This window comes from Pimephales promelas, chromosome 1 (assembly GCF_988280905.1).
Source record: "Pimephales promelas chromosome 1, fPimPro1.hap1.1, whole genome shotgun sequence".
In the NCBI taxonomy this organism is placed as follows: domain Eukaryota; kingdom Metazoa; phylum Chordata; class Actinopteri; order Cypriniformes; family Leuciscidae; genus Pimephales; species Pimephales promelas.
This window is the reverse complement of record NC_142769.1, coordinates 33451032-33474737: the sequence shown is the minus strand read 5'-3', so window position 1 is coordinate 33474737 and position 23706 is coordinate 33451032. Positions and strand designations below refer to the sequence as shown.

Sequence of the window (23706 nt, the reverse complement as noted above, 5' to 3'; positions counted from 1 at the left end):
TCTATTTAATTTAGGCTATTTATTTACATACACACACACACACACACACACACACACACACTGATAAACGCACATACATAGAGCACATCAAATATGGAGCTTGAAACGATAAAAATGCACCTCACTGGTTCTAACAGAAGCTCAAATGTGAAAAAAAACTCATGGGTTCTCACATGTCAAACAAGCACATTTGAGCTTTGGTTTACCATATTTTGTGTGCTCTATGTATGTGCATTGATCAATGTTATGCATGTATATGAGTAAAAGCCTAAATGAAATCTCTTCATTATATAACACGATCGTGTCTCTTCTGAATATTCATATGGATTACTTTTCCAACGTCTTTATGACACTGAAGCGTCAACGTTTTGGTGGAATTAAAGGGGTCATGAACTGGCATTTTTAAAAAATTTTATATTGTTGTCTGAGGTGAACTTATGACGTTCGCTTGGTTTTAACATAAAAAACCATCAAAATGAATAAGTAATAGGCTATTTTCTACCCTAGTTTTGAGCCCAGCTCAAAAAAGCTAGGTTTTTATGGGTGTCTCGCACTGAAGACTTGGAAGTAAACGCCCACTGCTGTGAGTGGATAACAGTTTTTCATATTATAATGAGTTTCACTCTCGACCCGGTTTGTCATCACGAGGTAGGCATCTATGTTATTTAGCTATGCGTGTAATGCGCAAATCGTTGGGCGGGGCTAAACCGGCCATGTTGAAGTAGGCGTTGATCTTGTTCTGCGGGGGTTGTGTTTTATCCTCTTTGACGCCATAGTTCCCCACTTTGAAAAATGAGTCGTTTGCTGAGGCTGGTGTCAATAAAAGCTTTAATTGGACTAACAAGGATGTTCTCAGTTCTGAAACTTACAGGATATTCATATAATATCATGACCTCTTAGATGTCAAAAGCTCAAGGAAAATTTGATTTCTCAGTTCATCACCCCTTTAAGGGAGGGGCAGAAACATTTTAATTGAAAATGTTATTATTCGTGTTCTGAATATGGATGAAAGTCTTTAATGTTTGCAATGACATGAGAGTGAGTAACTGATGACAGAACTTTCATTTTTGGGTGAACTAATCCTTTAAAGTTCTGAAAAAGTTACAGAGGGATGAGAGAAAGCAATTGCCTGAAACGACTGTACTGCATAAAAAAATGTAATCAAATAGTCAAAATGGTAAGGGAAGGGTGCGGTCATCACATAGAGCCATTAACAAAGCACTCTGGGAATTCTGCCATCGCTCACTCAATGCCTCTCAGCTGGCATTCCATCAGCTGGCATTTGCCACGCCATTTGACCAAACCAATCGCACCATCTGCTCCTGCTACTTTTTTATTTGCTTTGGGTTAATGAGCATAATGTAAGTGAGAAGTTGCATTGGAACATGCTCAAGCCAAACATAGTGTTATAGGAAACGGGGGCTGCTGTAAGACCTTCATCACACAGAGAGAAGTGGAGGAAGAGTGCACAGAGTTAGAGGCTATGGAGGCAAACACAGTCACAAGTGTGTGAGTTTCTGAGTGTGTTTATTCAAAGGGTGTGGAATAAAGTAGTATCTGTATGGCTTCAATATTTGTTAAGGTTACTGAGAGTGTATGCATACAGGTCTACGAGTGTTGATGACAGGGGGAGAGACAGGAGTTATTTTTCCGTGCACATTCAAAATGCAAAGATTTGTGAACCTTGGAATCAGAGGCGAAGATCTGCTTTTGGGTGATCACAGTCAAGCTTACCAGACACTGAAGGACACAAGAAAACATGGAGGCAATGTCACATGACTACCTGTCACTGAGAAAGTTTAGGAAATCATGTGACTAAAAGTGAGCGGAAACAATTCAAGGAAGGAGAAAAAACACAGAGAGACAAATAAAGAACACTTGAAGACACAACACGACCATTAACTAGACAGTATGAGTGCACACAGAAAGAAAAAAACAACAACAATCTGAAGAAAACCAGCGAGTAATGAGGTGGAAAGGGAAGCAGATCTCAAACAAACTTGTCAATGGAGAATGTGTACAAAACTTAAACCATATTTGGTAGGTGCTAGTCAAAATAAAATGGCATTCTCAACCTATTTTACTTTAACTTCATTAATGTGATGAAGGGGTTTTTTTAGGAGTGAAACAGGATTTTCAATGACCAAAAAGAAAAACAGGATACTCTCTTGGGCGATGTCACCCCAACCTCAAGTGAATTTTGATTTCATGTTGATGTTAAATAAAAATTTCCCTAAAATCTGAAGCTCGATTGAGTGAGAAATAGCACCGAATGACGGTGACAAGAAAAATGTACATTTCCATATTGGCTCATAGAGTTCTTGAACCACCGTCTTTGACATGACAGGGCACTACTGTACGTCTCTAAACCACTGAAAAAAATGACCTTCAATCTAAATCAGGTTTTAAAACCATCATGATCTGAAAATGAGGACCTGGTTAATGGTGATTCATAATGGCGAATGAAGACTCATGACTCACGATCTGTGAGACGCAACTGATGAGTCAGTGTATTGACTATTTTGGCTTGAGATATTACAATGACAGCATGATAATTATGTTTGATGCAAGATGAAATAAAATGGTGAATCAATTTGGCTGAGAAATTCAACTGCAGACTAACAAACACAAAGACAACAGATTGTGGTTAAATTAAATGCGTCTCTATTAAAGAGACATGAGGAAGGACAGTTTGTCAGTGTATCACAATGGTTGATGACAAGACAGTGAAATGTTAATGGAGTTTGATTAAGCTCAGAGGTGCCCAGAATCAGGTCAGAAGCTCTAGATAAGGGTCTATGTGGGATTGTAAAGGGTTAAGCGAGAGAACTAGAACCATTATCGAGTCTATAGATGGGGAAACTCAAAACTTATTACCTCCAAGAGCTGGAACAAAAAAGGGGGAGAATATACAGTCATTACAATACATAAGTGATCAACTAAAAGATGAATTGGTCAACAAACTATAGGAAAATCAGAAAATGTCTTGTCTGCACTTGGCTTTAAATGATATTTTAAAAATATCTGTGCATTGTCAGCCTTCTCTTTGGTTTAATTGCACTATTATAATTAATCATGTTTACAGCAGCTGCTTGATGACAGTATAATTACTATGCATTGCTTCTAGAATCTAGTTAGTGTTCACTTCAGATTCACAGTTAATGGTAGGGCTCCTTCGAGAGACGAGACCATCGGGTCGGTTTACCTGCTTCAAGTGTTTCTTCAGCTCAGAGGCCTCGGGTTCCGGAAGGGGAGGGAGCAATTCTGCATTGCTTGGAGCAATGACCTGCAGGGATAAAGATATACAACCCACATAAGACCGCTATATACACAATCTATAAACATGTTAGAATCCATAAACCCATGTCTGGGTAGTTAGTTACAGATCGTGTAAATAGACAATGTACCTTGTTGCAGTCCAGATCCACTAACCAAACGTCATCTGGCATCTTAAAATCAGTCTTGTACAGGAAGAAACTGGCAGGCACCCCAATGACATATGGAGTAGGTGCTAGCAGGAGCTAGAAAAAAAAAGAGATGCGTTTGACAGATATAAGGAGAGCAATGTTCCCTCTAAACTGCGCCACGGATGCACAGAAAAGAATAAAATGCCATGCAGAGGACTGACGTGAAATATGTGGGGTAATCTATTTGATTATAGTTTAAGTGAGAAATAATTTCAGTGCTCCGCTATAGAGTGAAACTGGTGAATGCAACCTGCTCGTTGCCATTGTCAAAGGTTTGAAACAACCTGCTAAAGAAATTATTGGAAATTCATAAGCAATAAACATTGTAAGCATTTTAAATTGATGGTTTAATGCTTCCTGTACACAATTAATTGACTGTACTAAAAACACTTTATGTTTTTCCCAAAAGATCTCAGTGTAACAGCTTCCTTTTCTTTCATACTATATTCTATAGTTGCAAAGAATTGAACTGTCCTGTAGACGATTTTGTAAATTATTTTTCATAGGATTTCTTGGTAAAGACTGTACAGTTACCAGCACTTGAAAAAAAATATCAGTACCCTAAATGTGCTTCATTTGGTGACTTCTTAATTAACTGCTTGTTTTTCAAAAATATGATTTAAGACCAATAAGTTACATCAAAGGGTCAACTAAAATAGAAATGGCACATTCACGTTTAAAAGTTACAACTGAATGTTCAAACCATTGTGTTTCTACATATGATGGTATGTAGGTCAGGTATGAAGAATATTTTTGCTCTGGTGGCGAAAAATGTCCGCCCAATAGAATAAAGTTTTGAGACAAAGAAAAAAAATAGAGGGAACATTGAAGGAGAGTCTCATTGTTTATACACCAACTGCACAAAAATGATGTCATGTTACCTGTTCTGCGGAGGCCATGCAGGTGGGTAACAGAGGAATGACAGGAAACATGTACTCAAGGGGGTAAATCATTGCAACAAACGCCATGACGCTCATGGAGAGGGCGTTATAATCTCGGGACTGCAGTACCACCTACAGACAGCAGAGGGTGAGAGGAAGTCCCCTTGTCACTATCAGTGTGACCCACATTGACAAATTGAAGACTAGATCCACATGAAACAGCAGATCTACAGACAACCATTAACCTGACCAATGACACAGCAATAGTATTTATTTCAAAAGCTTGCTCTCTCAAGTGTACTCCCGTCCAATACTCTTGGTAAATACAACATAAAAGATTTTAAAAATATTTACATCAGTACCTCTCTCACTATGCATGCACAACTATCATATTAAACAAAACTTAAAAGATATTTTTGAGACATTAAGTGGCAAAAATACAACAAGCTCAGAAAATTCAGAATTACACTACCCCTATATGAGTTTAAAATAGCAATGCACCAGGTCAATACTGCAAGTCATAAGTCATTAATCATACTAATTTTTCTGATTGGCTACAAGTGTGTTTAGGTGCTCGGTCTGATCCACTTTTTAACAGTGTTTTCCATAATATGCTTACTGCACCTTTAAATTAATTTTCCTGTGCATTGTTACTGTACCTTTACAAATACCCTAATAAAATAAAGAAAATTTTAAATTAAAAAATGTTTAATAGAGAGATATGCAATGATGGTAAAAACAAAGCGATACATTTAAATATTAAACTTAAAACCCCAGTAGGTGGCGTAGGTCACTGTCTTAATGAGTCATCGGGTCTTTCATTCATTCAGTAACGAACCAAATGCATGTATTTATAAATGGGTCAATGAACCATTGACTCTAACGATTCGTTCAAAGCCGCTGATCCTTCCACGAAACACCGCTGTTGCTAAAATGTACTTAACTTAATATTACCCCTCTGTTTGTTGAACTGCTGTATAAAATCACATTTGCAAACAAGGACTCACACAGAGTATGTTTTTGTATTGAAGAGAGTTTGAGTCTTAAAATGAATCTCTATGCATAGCCTGTGCCTGTGCTAAAAACCCCACTTTTACAAAGGTGCATTGTAGTGCAGTTAGCTAAGGCAGCTTACTCTGTCTGCATCCTCACAAGCAATGCGCATATGATGCAGTTTTGACAGCAAAATATGGAGGTAATTTGATTGGATGTCATGTACTTGACCTTTTATGGCATTTTGCCAGTTAGAAATACATGCTCGGTTTTAATGTTATTTTATGGTGGGGGTAGAATTAAATGAATGGCAAAACTCAGCATTTTGTTTGCATACCACACATACCGCTAGGTTTGGGAACCACTGGAATATATTAGGATCTGGCTGATAATCATTTTCATGCTATGATTATAACAAGATATAATATAATGGTCAATATTACAATTTTATATACAATTCTGCAAAATAAAATACAAGTATGTCTAGATACATTGAAGATTAATTTTGAGTAGTATAATAATATTACATAACAATATGAATACAAAATTCTTATATTTAAGTGTAAAGTACTAGTGCAAACAAAGGTAAAAAAAAATGTAAAAATAGGGGAAATTAGCATAAACAATTAAATATCCAATATTGACTAATAATGATATATATATTGAAAAAACAAACAAACTAATATCGGCCATTAACTAATAAGGTACCGCTATGTGGTGCATGCGTTAAGTATCATGGTATTTCTGGACATTTACCATGGTGGTACCATGTTTTTTTGATGTATCTTATAGCGCCATGAAAATAGTACACAAATATGGTAATATATGGTCCTATGTCATCTGAAATAGTTAAGTTGTGTTCCTCTGGCCATCCGTACCTTGTGTTCCAGCAGAATGCAGGCCAGGACCTGCAGACATGCATCAACTCCCAGCAGCTCCAGGGGCAGATGGAGAGGGAAGTCAACAATGCTGAAGCGGGACGGGTCTGGAAGGGCAAAGGTCAGTCCAGGCTGCAGCTCGTGGGGCAGTACTTCCACGTCAACACGTCGCTGACCGGCGACAGGCACTGGGGAATGCAGAAGCCGATAAACCCATGACTCGATCTCCCTCAGGTCCTGTAGCACCTGACTGCCCTTCTCCTTTTCCTCAACGGACAGAGCGCCTGTGAACACACGCCACATTGTGTCCCTGGGGGAGAGAAATACACACAAATTTACATTTTTCTGTAAGGAGGATCAGGGCTCAGGTTCAAAAGTACATCCAAGAATAAGTATCACAAGCTCTTTTCCCCTTTCAGTTATATTTGTTCATATTGCTGCACTTTTCCATTTCATTCCTTGAATTTTTAAACTTTTAATAGTTGTTCATTAATTGGTTTTCAAACTGTCCAGTACATTAAGGCATCGTCTTGATTCCGTGGTCTATTCTAGAGTCTGGAGGACAGAAATAGCACAAAAACAGTGGCAGCTGGCATCTACGGTTCAGGATTAAACAACTAACCAAATCACTTTAAGTAAAATGATGGTACCGCAGTGATCAGGCACAAAGTTCAAAAGCTCTACAAGCACTAGATAACATCATAATTTAGAACGTGTATGTTAACTAGACAAACCATGATGCCCAGGAAACTCAAAAATGTATGCTTTCTTTTCTGAGGTGAATATCTCCAGACTGGAACTTTGGTTGTCAGATGACAGTCAATGGCACCTGAGAATTATTGCTGACCATGTCCAATCCATTCCAGATTAATTAAAATCCATACAAAGCCCTCCAAAAGTTAAGACCCCTCCATTAGTCGAACCCATCCCAGGCAAAGAGGGGTTTGAATAATCTCAGCATGTATCCTTACCCTTTCTTGCAGAGCCGGGGCCCACTTGATCACATGATCACTTGATCACATGGGTCACATGATGACTTCAAAGTATTTCAATGTATAATTATCACTATATTAAAATAATCTAACTCTAATATAAAAGCAAAAATAAATAAATAAATAAATAATAATAATAATAATAAAATGGAGACCAACAAATGCGATTTTCTTTTTGCTTATAATACTGGTTTTTGTGGTCCCTCATTTATCCCTACATAAAACAGTGCCTTGTTTTAAAGACCCAGACAGGCCAGACTATGGTTGTGTGGGCTGAGCAAAGGTACTGCAGTAAGTCATAATTGGTTGATCTGAGAACTCCCACTTCTCACAGCTGCTCTCTGAGAACAGTCAGTGGCCTCAATCTGTCACACAGCCTGTCTCCACCAGCTTCACACACTCTCTAGCTCTTAACGTGTTCTGTTCTCTCACAGTCTCACTCTACCCGTCGTTATCTTTTCCCCCTCCACTGTCAATTTGCGATGTCAAAACCACTGAGACGTCTTTATTAATCGGTGGTGTAGCTGCATATAGTTAAATTGTTGCATATTAAGACAGGCATGTTTAGTGACTCTGGGCCAACAACAGTTCTGCACTGAAATATGATGCTAAAGCAATATCATAATATGCAAAACAGTTGCATATTATACTTATTGCACCTACACCTTTTGACAAATGAAGTTACATACTTTAAAAAAAAAACATTTTTATACAGATTCCACAAAAAAAAGAGCAATTATCTACCCAATTAAGTATTTTAGAACAGGTTAAAATAAAAACATACACTAGCATTTACGCATTTAATATTTTTTAGGGCTAGTAAGATTTTTTTTGTTTTTGTTTTTGAAAGAAGTCTCTAATGTTTAACAAGGCTGCATTTGTTTGATTAAAAATATGTATAGTAAAACAGTAATATTAAAGATACCACTGATAACTGATCACCCTAAATTGTCTTATTTTTCTTAGAATGATCCTTCAAAAATATATGAATATGAAATATATGAAATCTGGACTTTTCAAGGCCTGGACATTACAATTTTAAAGTTCCCCTTATACTTCCTGGATTTCCATAACCGCAGATTTCCTGTGTTCCATTAATAGAGAACAACAATAGTGAAACTGAGCTTAAGCTGATAAAGTGAAAACTGATTTCTGGTTTGATGATTAGGCAACTGGACTGGCATATGGTTATTCTCACACAGAGTAGCCCAGTTGAGAACAGTATGACGCATGGTGTGTTTTGTCATTACAAGGTTGAGTAGTGCATACTGAAAGCTGCAAATGTGGGTAAAGCCAAGGTCACTGCAGTACTGAGAGAACATGATGACACACTCACGGCAGCCACTATGTGGCAAATATACGCACAGTAAACTCTTGATGGTGTCTGAGTCATTTCTATTTGAAATTTTCATTCTAAATGTGACATAAGGCCATGTTTGAGACTGCCAAGTAGGTAGGCACTCTAATTAAAACAATGAATTAGGGTGTACTTAGGCACAACGCAAGGATACACTAAGCTTTCACCAAGTAATATAGTCCATTAGCCAAACTGTTGGCATGGGTGGTGATGGCGCAGTGGATAAGACACATGCCTTTGGTGTGAGGGACCCAGGTTTGAATCCACTGCGAGACACCAATGTGTCCTTGAGCAAGACACTTAACCCCTAGTTGCTCCAGAGGCTTGCGACCTCTGAAATTGTAAGTCGCTTTGGATAAAAGCGTCAGCTAAATGAATAAATGTAAAGTAATTGTTTACGATTGTCAAGAGCACGATTATGCGCTGATATTTCCAATAGCTTTAAGTTTGATTGATTTTTATAAACAAACAGATTCATGCTTTATGTCTCCTTTCATGACTGAAATTGTCGCCTCGCGTCTACTGTGTCTGGGACAAAAATCTGCATGTATTCGTATATAGGAATGCTCAGGTAAGATGACTTCTTTGCTATGATGTATGATGACTTCTTTGCTGGCTTTCGATAGTTTCTCTTTTATTCTCATTCACGCACTGACTCTCTCACCACACTGAATCGGCCGAACTGTCATCGACGGGGGCCTGACTACAGCCGATGTGTGGAACACACCGCAAAAACTAGCTCAGACAGACGCTCATTGATGGCCATACATTGGTTGACCGTCAACTTGGTGTGTCACAACCTTAAACACTCAGAATCAGAATCAGATTCCAAGGAGGAATCTGATTTTGTATCACTACTTTCTGTTTCTGTTTCATCTACAGTCAAGATGGTTGGTTATTGGTCAACTATTCATTTTAAGGCCCATTCAAACTAGGCCACAACTATAATGATAATGTCCAATAATGTTGGGAGTCATTATAGTTGCAGCTGTGGTGTGGACTTCCTGTGTGTGAATGGGTCTTTATAATATGATTATTGACAAATACAAACTACCACTAACTATGGACTATGGACTAACACTTAGCAATGTAAATGTAGCATCAGGCAAAAGCTAAAGTCACAGATGCCATTGTAGAAATACTCCATTTCCAGTCAGCCATGAAAGCTTAATAAACATGTAAATTTGAAATACAGATGATCAGAATTCAACTGAATGAGCAAGAAAAAGATAAAAAGACTGAAGAAAAATGCATCTACATAGAATATATGAACTACTTCACTACAGCTGAACACTCAACAGAGGCTGCTGTACTGGTTAAATTATTCTCCACACTTGAAAGCAAATAAAAGGGGTTTGGCAGGACAATTCAACTGCAAACAAATTGAGGCCTGCAAACGCGACTGTGGCTCATGGTGGATGTGGTTGCTAGGTTACACAAGAATAAGCTTTGCTGAGAAAATCAGAGATAAAAATCCTTCTACTCAATGCTTATTGATCTGCAGCAGAGTGCAATCGTATAGATTGTTTACCAATAGACACTCAAGTATTTAGTTACCGTTACCACTGTGATATGTGAATGAGGTCTAGTTAAAACCACTCCTGTGTGGAGAATAACGCTGCAAGGCCGCTTGCACATTGCACAGCCCGTTTGGGAGGAAAAAAGCAGCCCCTCTCTTCTTCACACAATCACAGCCCCCGTCACACCAACACTCATCTTCATACTCCTTTACTCACTCATCCCTCTTTCTGAGTCAAAGGGCTGTCGTACATCCTTCCACTTGTGATTTCCTTTTATAAAATCATCCGCATCTTGTTACTCATCATTCTAATTAGTTACAACACTAAACAGGATCTAACAACGTAGAGCCTACGTTGTTAGATGGTATTCCCACATAACGTATTTAAGGAGGTAATACACCCCCAAAAAAACACAATTCTTTCATATTCAAATTGCTCAATTACACGACAAGTTCTTTGTTGGTTAAAGTGCAATACCAACATCTAAGGTCAGGTCAAGAAGAAACAATGGGTTCTCTCATGTTTCACGATTAGCCAGATTTGAAAAAGTGCCAGATGAGATATTTTATTTTCCAGTTGATTTTTTTTTAAGCAACTATGATACTGTAAAATCAAATGAGGTAAGTTAGTGTAATCATGCAATTTACTAATATTAAAACAGTAACAAAACCGATTTCAGATTTCAACCTAGATTTAAATTTCATTTCATCACTAGAATTTCATTTTTTGTGTGAACTCAAAAAGAGTAAATCATGCAGATTTGTAAACAGAGAGGCAGAATGTTGCCAGTTGTTATGTTGCGAGGCAGAGATAGCATCTTCTGGCAGAACCACAGTATTTGACACTCACACAAACTGTAAGATTTTGCAAAACATTGCGTATTTTTAAGGCATCGCTTCTGTGCTCAAGTATTATCTTGCTGAATCTCAGGGTCGAGTTACATAACTACATGATCCACAGAAAAGAGCAAAGAAGGCTGTTCTCACCGCTGTGTGGACTTGGCAGCACCGGGTCTCTGGTTGAGCCGCTGGCTACAGCAGTCCACCATGCGTTTGAGGATGTACAGACACTCTCTGAACGTAGAAAAGAAAGGGTAGTGGCTAATAATACACAGAGACATTAACGTGCTGTTCCGGTTCTGTGGTGCCAGTCGGCCACTGCGTTTGGCTCGTGGAGATTTTCCAATGCCGCCCGGCTCGCCTGGTGGCACAGCCCCATCTCCTGCAGGGGGAACTGTAGATTCCCCTGGAAGTGTCAATGAAGAGGGGTCAGATTTCTCTGTGGCCTCCACTGCAGAGTCTGCATGAGGGGCCCTTTCTCCTGTATAAAGTCAAATATTAAAGACAAATGATGTAGTGACTGCACCCTGTCAGCCATATGTGATGTTCAAGATGGGTTACAAATGGTTAGTTAGCAAAAGCAGGACATTAATCAATTGAATTAGGATGATAAAATGTTTATGACTCATAAAACTGCTATAAGCTCTGACCTTTCCCTTCAGATCGTGGGCGGTGGTGGCCCTTCTGGAAAGATCGGTAAAAGTTGAGGCAGATTCCATAGCGGGTGATGCCCGAGTCTTTGTCGGTGAGAGCGAAGACAAAAGACGTGTCGTCGCGGAGGCTGACCCGGCGCTGACGGATGCTAAGGCAGCCCTCAGGCTGGCAGAAGAAGACAACGTCAGGGGGCAGAGGAAAGTCATTGTGGTCCTCCAGCGGATAGCGCCTCAGCAGCTGAGGTGTTTGTGCCACACTATCGCTGCTGGGTTGCCTGATTGGGAAAAGGTAAGGTGAGAGACAGGAAGACAGATCTCAGCCCAAGTGCTTGTTCTTTTATGCACAGTTGTTATACACTGCCATCTAAATGTTTGGGCTCAGTTAGAATCATTGATCAAAAGTGATGGTAAAGACTTAAATTATGACAAAAAATAGGCTGTGACGTCACAGGAATAAATTACATTTTAAAATATTTTCAAAAAGAAAAATGTAAAAAGGGTGGGATCATATGCTTTCAAATCTAGCTTGCACTCTGAAAATTGCCAAGCCTACCTTTAACATTAAGCTATTAAATAGAAATTAGTATTTTTTTTCTTTCCTCTTTCTAATTTACGTGTTATTGTATTGTGTGTGTATAGTGTATTGTGTTTTGTCATTTTACTATTTGTTTTAGGTGATGCAGTGATTGTACAAATGTCCCCTATGGGACAATAAAATATACCTTAACCTTAACATTAACTGACAGCGTACAGCTGAGACCGTTGACCTGGAACACACCTGCACAGGCCATGTACTAACAAAACAATCAGTTCACCTGTGATTCAATTCTTCTGCAATTTACTTAAGCACATAGAAGCACACATAAAAACACCCACACACCACTGAACAATCTTGCTTACCTGGCTCCAACTACCACCAGGTAGTCCAGGAGGCGGGGACACGGTTTCTTTTTCTCCATCTCTGTATCAGGAATGTTTCTAAGTCATGGCAACTGTAGCAACGATCAGCTCTCAGGCAGGCAGTCGTTCAACCAGGTGAAGCAGAACTAGGAGTTGAACGATCGAGGAAGGCAGTGTCCAATCATTGCGGTCTGTGGTGTGCACGAATGGGGTCTGGAGAAGAGTAAGATTGAACATTATAGATGTAATCCATCACACAACAACTACACTGCAGTGAAACTAAAGCCTTTTGCACTACTGCAAAGCTTAAAAGTGCTTTAAGTTATTTTTTAAGGGATCAGCAGTCAGAAAAGATCCCCATTTCTTGACAGTATCACTGGAATGGTGTCCTGAAATATCACAGACTGTCTCTGTACCATCTCTAGGCTAAATGGCAACAAATGAAAATTTACTGACAAGATGCTGGTCAGATTATTTGTAGACTCTGAGCGGATTTCTGGTTGTCAATCAATAATTTTACAAAATTACGAACGTCCACACTGACATATTTATCTGTTGTAGCTTATCCACGTTGTGTGCACAAAATATTCACTGTTTTGTCAGATAAATGCTAATTAAACATCACTGTTTCAGTCGATGACTGCAGCCATACAAAACTATTTTGCTCAAAACATTTTCTTAAAAAAATATTTGCCACCATTTTGGTACATAATTCCCTTAAAATATCATTTTTATTCCAAAACTGTTTTGTGTTTGGCAGTACCATTCATATTTTTCTAACAACAAACTATACAGTTAAAACAAAGCACACTGTACAAGCCAAGCCTATGCAGTCTTCTCTAACACATCTTGACAGAAGGCTCAGCAGAAAATGTAAACACACACACACACACACACACACACGCACAAACGCACAGATAAGCTAAAGGATTGGAGCCCAACTGTGTCTTCACCACATGGATTTGCCATTTGTGTTCCTTGTGTGTTGCCCATGAGCACATGCCTCAAAGTAAATACAAACGAAAGCAAGCTCAGTCAGATATATCCCGTTTGAATGATATCATTTCAACATTTCAACCTGTTAAAAGACAATAAAATAGATGTATTGTCTATGTCAATATGCAATTTACTCAAGCAGGATATGCTTCTGGTTCAATGTACTTTGTTAACTAAAGCAAATATTAAAACACTCATCATGTGAAAGGTTGTAAACAGAACAATAATTATGCCGTTTCAGAAGCAGATTCCTCTCCCTTACTGCAGTCTCAAGTTTTTTTTCAGTATTGACCCAAAAGTGCTTATATCTGAAGTTCTGGGTACTCTGCTCCGAAAATTTTTCCACCATGCTCTCACACACAGAAAGTCACCTGCACCCTACATCTGACAAACAATTTAATAAATCAATGGTTGGAAGTCATTTCTTGACAACACAGCTCAGAATTAGAGAGACTATTATGCTTATTTACAACATAATTTTATTTTTAGGCAGTGCTAGAATATATTAACATGATTCAAAGTTAAAAGAAACCCATTATTTTTCAGATACTATACACTGATGCAGCACCTCTTTTACCATCTGCCTAAAACACTCTGTTTTTGTTCATGTCAGACAGGCTTTCCAAAATGCCCAGTCTCTACTGATTGGTAAACTGGCCCAGTCTGTTGTGACTGGTCAACTGCTTAGAACACACTTTTGACATGTAACGGCTATTACCGTAACCATGTTTCAGCTTCTGAGACTTCAAGAGCAGCCGTAAAAGTATTATATCTATCATAACTATGGCATCGGTATTGGAAGTCCATACAATAGAGAAAGAAAAATAAAAAGCATCACCTCACCATATCAAAAACACTTGGTCAAGAACTGTTCTTCAAGGGTGGGCCAAAGGAGCAAATGTGAAACATGGTGACGTAGCTAAGTCATGGAAATAAGTGGATTTTATGCTTTGTAACTTTGCAGATCGTTTACATGCACAAAAAGCTATATTACACAAAAAAGCATAATAGGTGCTCTTTAAACAAAACTCATGTGGCCCCAAAAGCAGAACCTCCTTCATAGCAATTATGGTATTATGCAATATTATGTAACTGCGTACGGCTCACGAATCAAGGGCCTCTGCATTCAGCAGCATGTTTTCAGGGTCAACACTCTATAGTAGACATTCAAGTTCATTTGTCAAGATTTGTGTAACACAGCTAAATATATTTTGTGTTTATTAAAGTCCTAGTTAACTAGAAGTTGCATGCGAACGAATTCAATTCATTGTTGTGATTTAAAAAATGAGCAGTCTTTTCTTTTTACTTACTTAATAGTTTCTGATTGCAGTATACAAAATCATGTCAAACCTAATTTATACAAATGATTTGAATATCTATATCAAAATGTACTACACTTAGCCATGCCCATGTCCTTTGTAAGACTGGAAATTTTTAATTTTAGATAGAACTGAAATAAATACATCGTGAATCTGACTCAAACTTGCTTTTGACTAGCCCAGTTAGCAACTTTGGCATTGTCCAATAGAATGTATTAATGTGAGAGGAGCCAATGGGTTCACACTGTGATTTGTAGCATTTTTTTTTCTGCTGGAGTGGCACTTTCTGCTCTTCCTCCGTCACTCTCAACAGCTCAGATGGGAGGAGGTGGTGGAAGGGGGGAGAGAAGATAGATGGTTTGTGACTAACAGATCAATAACGCCTCTATTTCTTCCTCTAAGCATCACCCGGCTCATCTGACACCAGGACCTCTGTGTTGTTCTTTTCTTAAATCACAGCTCTCGCAACTGACCTGACATGAATCACTTGCACTTGCAGCAGAGGCTTCTATGAGCTATGAGATGCCTAAAAACAGATATTTAAAGTAGGGCAGGGGACAGGGGTGTAAAGTATATGAGTAATTATACTTCATTTTTTTAGGGTCATTTGTACTTCACCAGAGGAATAATGAAACGGAATACTAATACTCTTACTAAGTTACATTTCCAAAGGCAAAGATTATGCGTTTTACTCATAAATGTAATATTTTAGAAGAAAATCATAAATACCTTAATCATTCTCACATTTAGATGCTTCCGTATAGGTATTTTTTTTTATCACTGAAGCTTTAATCAGGCTATTTGTCCTGTCGGGGAAGTAAAATTCTCTTTTACTTAGTTGTCCCTTCAAAAACAACCACTTATCCCGGACAAGCGTTGATATGTCGAGCCCAGTGATGTGCCATCCAAGCAAACAAGCAAAAGCAACCAAGCTCATAAAAATATAAATTATATATATATATATATATACTATATATTAATTAATTAGCAACATTATAATACCTTTGCGTTTAATTTTTTCTGTTATTAAAACAAATCTCCCAAAGCTTCACAAACCACAGAAACACTTTTACGTTAGGTTTTGTTATAACTTTCCTGAAGCATCTCATAGAACATATTTAATCCAAAGCCAATAACCGGCAGCGGTAAAGTAATGGCGCACTCAATGTGCCCTCTATTTTACTAAACTACTCGGTTAATTAGGTAGCGCAAAACAAATCCCAGACCTCATCACCTCCAGGGAACATATATATGAGCATGAGTCTATTGTAAACGTGACATGATCTCGTCCTCTGTCAATCATAGTGTGGTTGCCTCATGGCTCTACAATCAGCCTCGGGTAATGAGATTCCACACGGTCGCCGTGGAAACCAATACAGTCTCTTTTCATGAGCACAGCTGTGACGGCTATTTTAAACTGTCCCAATCACCATACACACAGACAATGAACAGCCTTTGGCCAATAAAATGAGGATGAGCAAAACGAAAATGAACAAGGCTAATTGCTTCTTTCCATTCAGAGAAATTAACAAAACATAAATCATGCCTTAGCAAATCACAACTCCGTTATTAGATTCAGTTCTCCACAGTAAAGCCTTTCATCATGCTGTATATTAGAGTGAGCCAGCTGAACACCCTGGAAATTGCTGAAAAGAATCGCACTTGGTAACTATGAGGAGAATCGATGTTCACCTCAAGAGGACGTCAAACACTGAGCACGTTTTTCCTCTCTGATCAGTAAGTGAAGACAGTAAAGACAGGGACATGTCTCTTAGAAGCTTTTCTGAAGCCTGAGGCTGTATGCTGCTTCTATCAAAATTGTCATCTTTGTGAGTGTTCATGTCAACAGTCAGTGAATGTAAACCGTTGGGAGAAAATGTGTCAATACATTGGATCTGTGCATTAGGTCTTAAAGTACCAGCAATATAATAATACCTGCTGCTGTCTGTGTGCTTAAAGTTAATGAAATAACGACTGAATAAGAAAAAAAATCCTCTTCACAGATAATAAACCGTGTAAACAGCTTCATCCTAAGATGCCTATCGCTCTTCATGCTAGGTTATGGTATACCTTTCTTTATGCTGGTATGTGTAAATGGAAAAGTATTTGTCTTCTAGGCGGGGGAAGTCTCTTATTGGCTTTATAGTCGAATATTTAACTCTTGTAAAGATAAGAGCTGAACTCTTTTTACTCTCTTTTTTCATTATTGTCCAGACTATGGAAGATTTTTATTTCGTTTTATCAGTAAATGTGTAATAATTTTTACTTTTACGTCAATATTGTGGCAATTTAAATACCATAATGTGAACGCATTTTTTTTTAGTTTGTGATTTTCCCTTAAAGGAGCATTTCACCCATTTCAACATTATTCTTTATTGAAAGTGGATCATATGTAGTCGAAATGTAAAAGATTTTTTTAATTTGGTGCCCTCTTGCCTGAGAAAAGGGAAAACAACAAAATTTCTAGTTAGTTGGCTGTGGCGAGCAGGACGAGGGCGAGGGATGTGAGAGGACGGTGCGCGGCCGGTGGCGTGAGTGATAATGAAAGACACCTGTGAGACGCACATATAGAGTTGCACCGGTCTCGCATCTCTCACGGAGGAGCGGAGGCATGATAAAGGAGGAGCGACGACAGAGCAGATCGAGAGAGAAATGGGGCCTGATTTTATGTTGAGTTTTGTTTCTGTAGTGTGTAGACATCAGTCGTCAATGAAGGGCTAATGGCTTAAACTTTTATTTTGTATTTGTTCATTTTACTATTAAAATGTTTAAATGTTCGCGGGTTCCCGCCTCCTCCTTCCCACAACAACGAACCCCGTTAACGTTACATTGGCAAACTCATTGTATTTATTTCTATATGGTGAATTTCTGCATGATACCTGGATGTTCAGTCTGGCGAAACTAGGATGGTTCTCACATCACAACACAAATGTCCGTGTGATCGTCTGATTCAGAGATTTCGTTCAGGAGAAATTGCCATCGTTGAAATTCTCTGCAGCAGACGGACTCTATCTGTGTCCGTAACGCACAGCGAGAGCAAAGGCACCAGTAGTCCGCCCAGCTCGAGCCAGTCCGGGCTCCTCGACCGCGACAGACAGCCGCCTCCTGTTCCTCAATCAGCCTCAGCTGCATTTCTCTTTACTGAGGCTCGTAAAGATAGCCACGAACATCGGATCCAAGCAGCAGAATTTAAAAATCCTCGTCTTGCATATCATGCAGGGCTCCAGACTAACTTTTTTTACTAGGAGCGCTGTTGCCCCCAACTGAAAATTTTAGGAGCGATAATAATAATAATTGCAATGCAATTATTCAAATTTCCCCCAAAATAACTGTAATACTGACAAATTCTTTAATAATAAATAGACTTAACATTATGATATGCTGTTTTGTTTTAAGTTCACAGGGTTTCAGACTCAAAGTTGAGGGCAGCACCACCTCAAATGAGAACTCACAGCGAGTTCTACAAAAAAAAAAAAAAAAAAAATCTGGTAGCACTGGTGCTGACAATAAATCACTAAGCTTAATTTAGGGTGTAGATGAAATTAACTTTAGTTATTATCATTTATAATGTCTTAATATTAATTAATAAAAGTAGTGAAAATATGTATATGGAGTAAAAATAGCCAATTAAACATCCTAATGTTTACAATGGTATTATTATTTTTTTTTTAAGTGTTTAAATAAGAGTTTTCCAGCATCTCAAAATTTTTCTTTTTAGGACAATCTTTAAAGGATGAACAAAAAATGTGTTGGTAATCACATAAAAAATACTAAAAAATAAAACATTTATATTTCATATTATTGAAGTGCTGGGAAAAGATGTGTAGGCTACTTGTAAGCATTTGATTTTCTTACACATTATCATATTTATGGTTAGAGTTAACTTACTACATAGCCTAAATCCATGGTTCTGTTAGGCTGATTTGTGGACTGAAAGCCTTCTATAAGTGTTTCTCCTGGTTTCCACGTCAGCGCTGTTTGATCTGATATGGTTCAGAACTCTGCGCCGAATCTGAGTGTTCCGAATCTGAGACCCTCACTGGATCTCGTAGCGATGATGTTATTAATTCTGAGACGAATTCAATGGATTTCTTTACTGGGGATCTCCTATTAACAGTGTTGCATGAGCGAGATCGGCCCGTGACTGGCAAGTTCGGGGCTTTATTTTACCGTCAATGGTTCGGATCGCTGCTGCTGCTCCACGGTCCTATGAGTGGCGTATTTTCGTTCCACTTTCATTTTGTTTGCATTCGTTGCTAGGTAACGACTAACGAGTCGATAGATCGCCGATTGCTCAGACGCACATCAGGTTGTGATATTTGTCTCCGTCTCCTTCCCACAGACGTTTACGCGCGCTATTCTTGTCACGGATTCATTGACGCGCCCCTTCCACGCTTTACCATGCGTTTAACGTGCGGCAAATTTACTGGTCGCACATGTGCGACTGGATGTAAAAATCAGTCGCACACTCTCAAATTTTGGTCGCAAAATGCGACCATTTGGTCGCAGTCTGGAGCCCTGTCATGTTTAGTTTCTTCCATCATTGTCATACTTCCTATCTCCACAACGCTTGTTAGCTTAGCTTCCAAACAAGATGGCTGATATTGATTTCAGTATTTGCAAGTGAAGTCCCACCCACTGAACTGTAATAGGTCTGTAGCATGAGTGGGTCCCACCCCCTTGAATAATAATGAGCTAATGTTTGTAGTCTCTACACTTTTCAATGAAATGTGACTTCCTGCTTATTATGACGCAAAATTACGATTTTTACATCATAATACGCAGGAAGTAAAACACTTAAATCCTTATTTCTCCCATCGCAGGGGAAAATAAGGCAATAAACCATGACCATTCAAAAATATGACTGGGTTTCTAAAGATACAAAGCTTAATGCAAATGGGTGAAGTGTTTCTTTAATGTCTAAATATAAACATGACATTTTACTTTGATCTATGAGTATGTTCTTTTTCTTAGCATCAAATGCGTCCACGTCACAACAATCCACATAAAGACGGCATGTTATATCAAATGGTTCAATAGGGTTAACATCACCCAGAGGCTTTTTCAAAAATTCCTGAGACTAAGGTTTCGCAGATACAGCTTTGCAAAAGGCCTTTTTTTTTGAAGTGGCAAAGAAACTATGATGTTAATCCTTTTAAGGAGCCACTTAAAAATGGATTAGCATTGATATCAAATGTTTTGATGTGGTCAATAGACAATAGTCAACTAGAGCTGCACATAAAATAAAATAAAAAATGTAAATCCTACACGATCTCATTCCTAAATGACCACAATTCGCAGTGTCTACGGACAAAATCACACCATTATTCAAATAAACAACATTTTAAATAGAGTTCAGCAATTAAACATTTTGTAAGAACCTAAATCACGTTATTTTGTTGTCCGTTCAGAATCGTGCTCTCAGATTCTCAGAATTAATCTCAGATTTTTTGCTCAATTTATCCAGAGTCTTGCAAAACAACAAAAACAAGTTTTTCACACATCCATCTGTGACGCATAATCGGTATGTATTTATTTTGCAGCCATTATTCATTCTACCTAGGTGAGCATCATCACTGAGATTAACTTTTAAGCCTATTTCTCACCAGCACCCCCACCCACCACATTGAGAATGCACAATAAACCTACTTATAAACACAAGCTTTTGCAATACAGGCAAATATGAAGCAGAATAAAGAGTGACCTACTACATTATTAAAAATTGTTACAAAATATGCCCCTTGGGCTTGATTTAATTTAAACCTGAATAAAAACAAACTATTTAATCTGAATACAAGTTAAATCTGAATCTATTAAATCTGAATACAAAATCCAAATACAATATAAATATCACATGAAAACTCAAATTCAAAAATGATCAAAAATGTTGTCAACTAACTGAAATTATAAAACTAATAAATATGGGGGGGGGCACCAAAATGTAGCACATATACTGTATAATGGTATATAAATAATAAACTAAAATAACATGCAATGGTCACAATCCTCACACCACTTTATAATGTATTGCTGTAACTAGAAAGAATACTCGCTACATAAATCACTTTGAGTTATTTTCTGAAATGAGTTTTTGATTAAAAATGAAAGAAACTCCCTCAACTGTTAAAAATGCTTTAATTTATGTTTGCGTCAGAATGCAGTGTTAAAGGGGGTTTCCCCCATTAAAAGCAGAGCTCACAAGCAGCCTAAAAGTATAGTTTTGTATCCCCAATATTCTTATGCATTTATTCTTTTAAGGTGCTACACAAAACCATCGCCATGCCTATTAATGAGTTTGCACAATTTGCAATGAGATGTAATATTTGAGTGTAATTTCCCAAAAACGCTTGTCGAAATATACAGTGTAAACTGTTAAAGCCAGTAGGGATGAGACTTCTTGATGTGGAAGAAGAGTGGCTGATCGCCAAAAACCATCCCACCCGTTGGCAGCACACATGCTCACAGCACACCCCTTAAGCTACTGCTGTGCTCGAGATAAAATAAGCATTTTGACAGGCCAATCAATAACAGAGAAACAAATTGTATGGTAATCTCATTGGTTTTCTCATAAATCTATAACGAAAACAACATCCAAAGAGTCTTGGGGTTGAGTTTCCCACAGGCAGTTGCTACTGAATATTATCTAGTGAGAATATCCCTACAATGTTGAGTCATATAGGATAACTTTCTTAGGGAGACCCGATAAAGATCTCCATCTTTTATGTTTGAGGATAGACAGCAACCACACCCAAGAAGGAGAAAAGATCTCTAAAAACCTCTAAAATTACCTTCATGACGGCATATGATCTGTAATTGTGGATCATGTACATTTAAGCTTTGTCAGGGAAGGAAAATAACAGTGACAGAAATGTTTAAGATCGGACATAAACATCAAAACATCAGTCATTCATCAGGGCTAGAATTTTATTTGATTTTTTCCACTGTTTTGCATTTTCTTTACTAATTCTTCACTATATATTTATTGAAATATTGAAATCAAGATATTTAACACGATTATTGGTTGGAGATATGATCAAAGTCTGATTTCATGATACGAGTACTTTTAAATGTCAGAGAAATTTCACAATTATCAATACTTCAGCAAAAATTTGCAAGTAAAAGTCCTCAAAACAGTTACAGAGATTTCAGTTCAGATTTGAAACAGTTCACACTGATTTTATCCGTCATTGTAAAAATGAAACTTTTCAAAGGGAGAGATTAATGTATACTGGCACTTATTTTACCCTCATCTGACCCATTAATAAACGAGAGATGAAAGTGTATAGCTGTGAAAATATTTATGCCTTTCGTCCAGAATTAATCCTGGACAAAGTTATTAATCCAATAACTTCACCATTTTGACACACAGTGATGAACTATATCAAAGACAGCATCATTTGGAACAGGGACGGCAGAACCAATATACAAACATTTAATATATATTGAAAGATTTTAACCTGGGTTACACACCCAAATTAGTGCTCATATTTGTGATTTTAGAAGCTCAATTAAATGGATTCTTCCACTGAATAAAAAGACCACTTTGCAAACAGTGACAGGAAACAGGCTAAACTGACAAAAGGTAAAGAGCTGTCTCACGTTTCACCCAAGAGAGTAACAACACCACCCAAGTCATCTTACACAGGGCTTGATGTCGCAGCTATTCCAAAACAAAAAGGTTTACAAAGTCAGAGAGGTGACTGCATGATATGGCAAAGCTTTTCCTATGTCACTCCATTATCATCATCGTCATCATCATCATCATGACAACATGATGACATGACTACAGCACTACATCCTAACCCCCTCAGGAGAGAAAACCTGTGTCCTTATGACCTCTGGTCTGAATGACAAAAAGGCGGAAATCTGTAGAGCATTTTGCAAGAACCAAAAGAATATATGTGCATTTCTGGAAACGGGTGTGATGTTAAACTACGGTTAATAACATTCAGCCTCATCACATGCACTGAGTACGAGCGCATCGATTATTGATGAGAGCTCTGCCTATCGACAGCCTTGTTATTAGGCTCTCCTAAACTGTAAAGAGTTTTGGTCATAATATATTATGAGCAGAGATACAGCGTAACACGCGTTTATACAGTGAAAAACAATGATCAGCTGCTAGCAGTAGCTAACAGGATCAAATAGCTAGCTGTCAAAGCTGCTTACACAAGCAGCTGCGTACATTTCTACACCGTTATAACGAAACCACCTTCCATATGAACACTGGACCACTGATCCAGAGCAAACCATCATTTATCAGTTGCGATAAGTCAGAATGGGAATGAAAGAGATACTGACCTCCAGTAGCTAACGTTAATGCCACTGGCACTCGCTTCAGCGGTGTCTCTCTGGCCCTGCTGCGGCGAAACAGCGTCTCAAAATACATTCATCGCTAAGTTACATACGAATGATGTGACAGTGGCACGACGCGACGATTGCACATCCGTGTCTTGCGGTAGCGGGTCAGTCAGTGATGCGGTGATGATTGTGCCTGTAGATAAGCGCCACTCATCATCATCATCATCGTCGTCCTCTCCTCTCTCTCTCTCTCTCTCTCTGCTTGCAAACTGTATGATGAAAACGACGTCCGATTCGTGATGGAATTGTTCGTTTGAATCGGTTCTTTTCAATGATTCAGTTTTACTGGGTTCTCAACGATTTGTTCACAGATCAGTCCGAATCGGTTTTGTTTGGATTGTTTGAATACTCAAAAAAATAATACATTACGAATATTAGATAATTAATTAATGTTTCCTTTTAGCTAAGTTTCACATGCATACATCTGTTTTAATGTGTTGTCTTGTTATTTATTTTATTTTATTTTTTTAAAGATCAGTCTGAATCGCGGTCCGACAGGTTTTTGAGTCACCGACTCACAGAACAGAGAACTGCCTCTCTCGGACAAGTC

At 38.2% G+C, this 23706-nt stretch overlaps 1 protein-coding gene across 20 annotated transcripts in view; it reads right to left on the bottom strand.

Moving 5' to 3' along the window:
* Positions 1 to 23371, bottom strand: part of madd (MAP-kinase activating death domain) — a 52246-nt gene extending 28875 nt beyond the window's left edge. For 10 of the 20 annotated variants that reach the window (XM_089129507.1, XM_089129518.1, XM_089129512.1 and 7 more), the window contains exons 1-9: positions 23097 to 23370; positions 12481 to 12693; positions 11578 to 11855; positions 11075 to 11408; positions 6220 to 6529; positions 4349 to 4480; positions 3408 to 3521; positions 3206 to 3286; positions 1684 to 1740 (exon numbers count right to left, since the gene is read on the bottom strand). In XM_089129507.1, the coding sequence (XP_088985633.1) occupies positions 1684 to 1740; positions 3206 to 3286; positions 3408 to 3521; positions 4349 to 4480; positions 6220 to 6529; positions 11075 to 11408; positions 11578 to 11855; positions 12481 to 12539 (1365 nt within the window). In that variant the 5' untranslated portion in view covers positions 12540 to 12693; positions 23097 to 23370. Of the gene's footprint in view, positions 1 to 1683; positions 1741 to 3205; positions 3287 to 3407; positions 3522 to 4348; positions 4481 to 6219; positions 6530 to 11074; positions 11409 to 11577; positions 11856 to 12480; positions 12694 to 23096 lie in introns of all 20 variants that reach the window. The other 10 variants (XM_089129509.1, XM_089129524.1, XM_089129520.1 and 7 more) reach the window with 2 other exon arrangements.
* Positions 23372 to 23706: the final 335 nt, after the last annotated feature.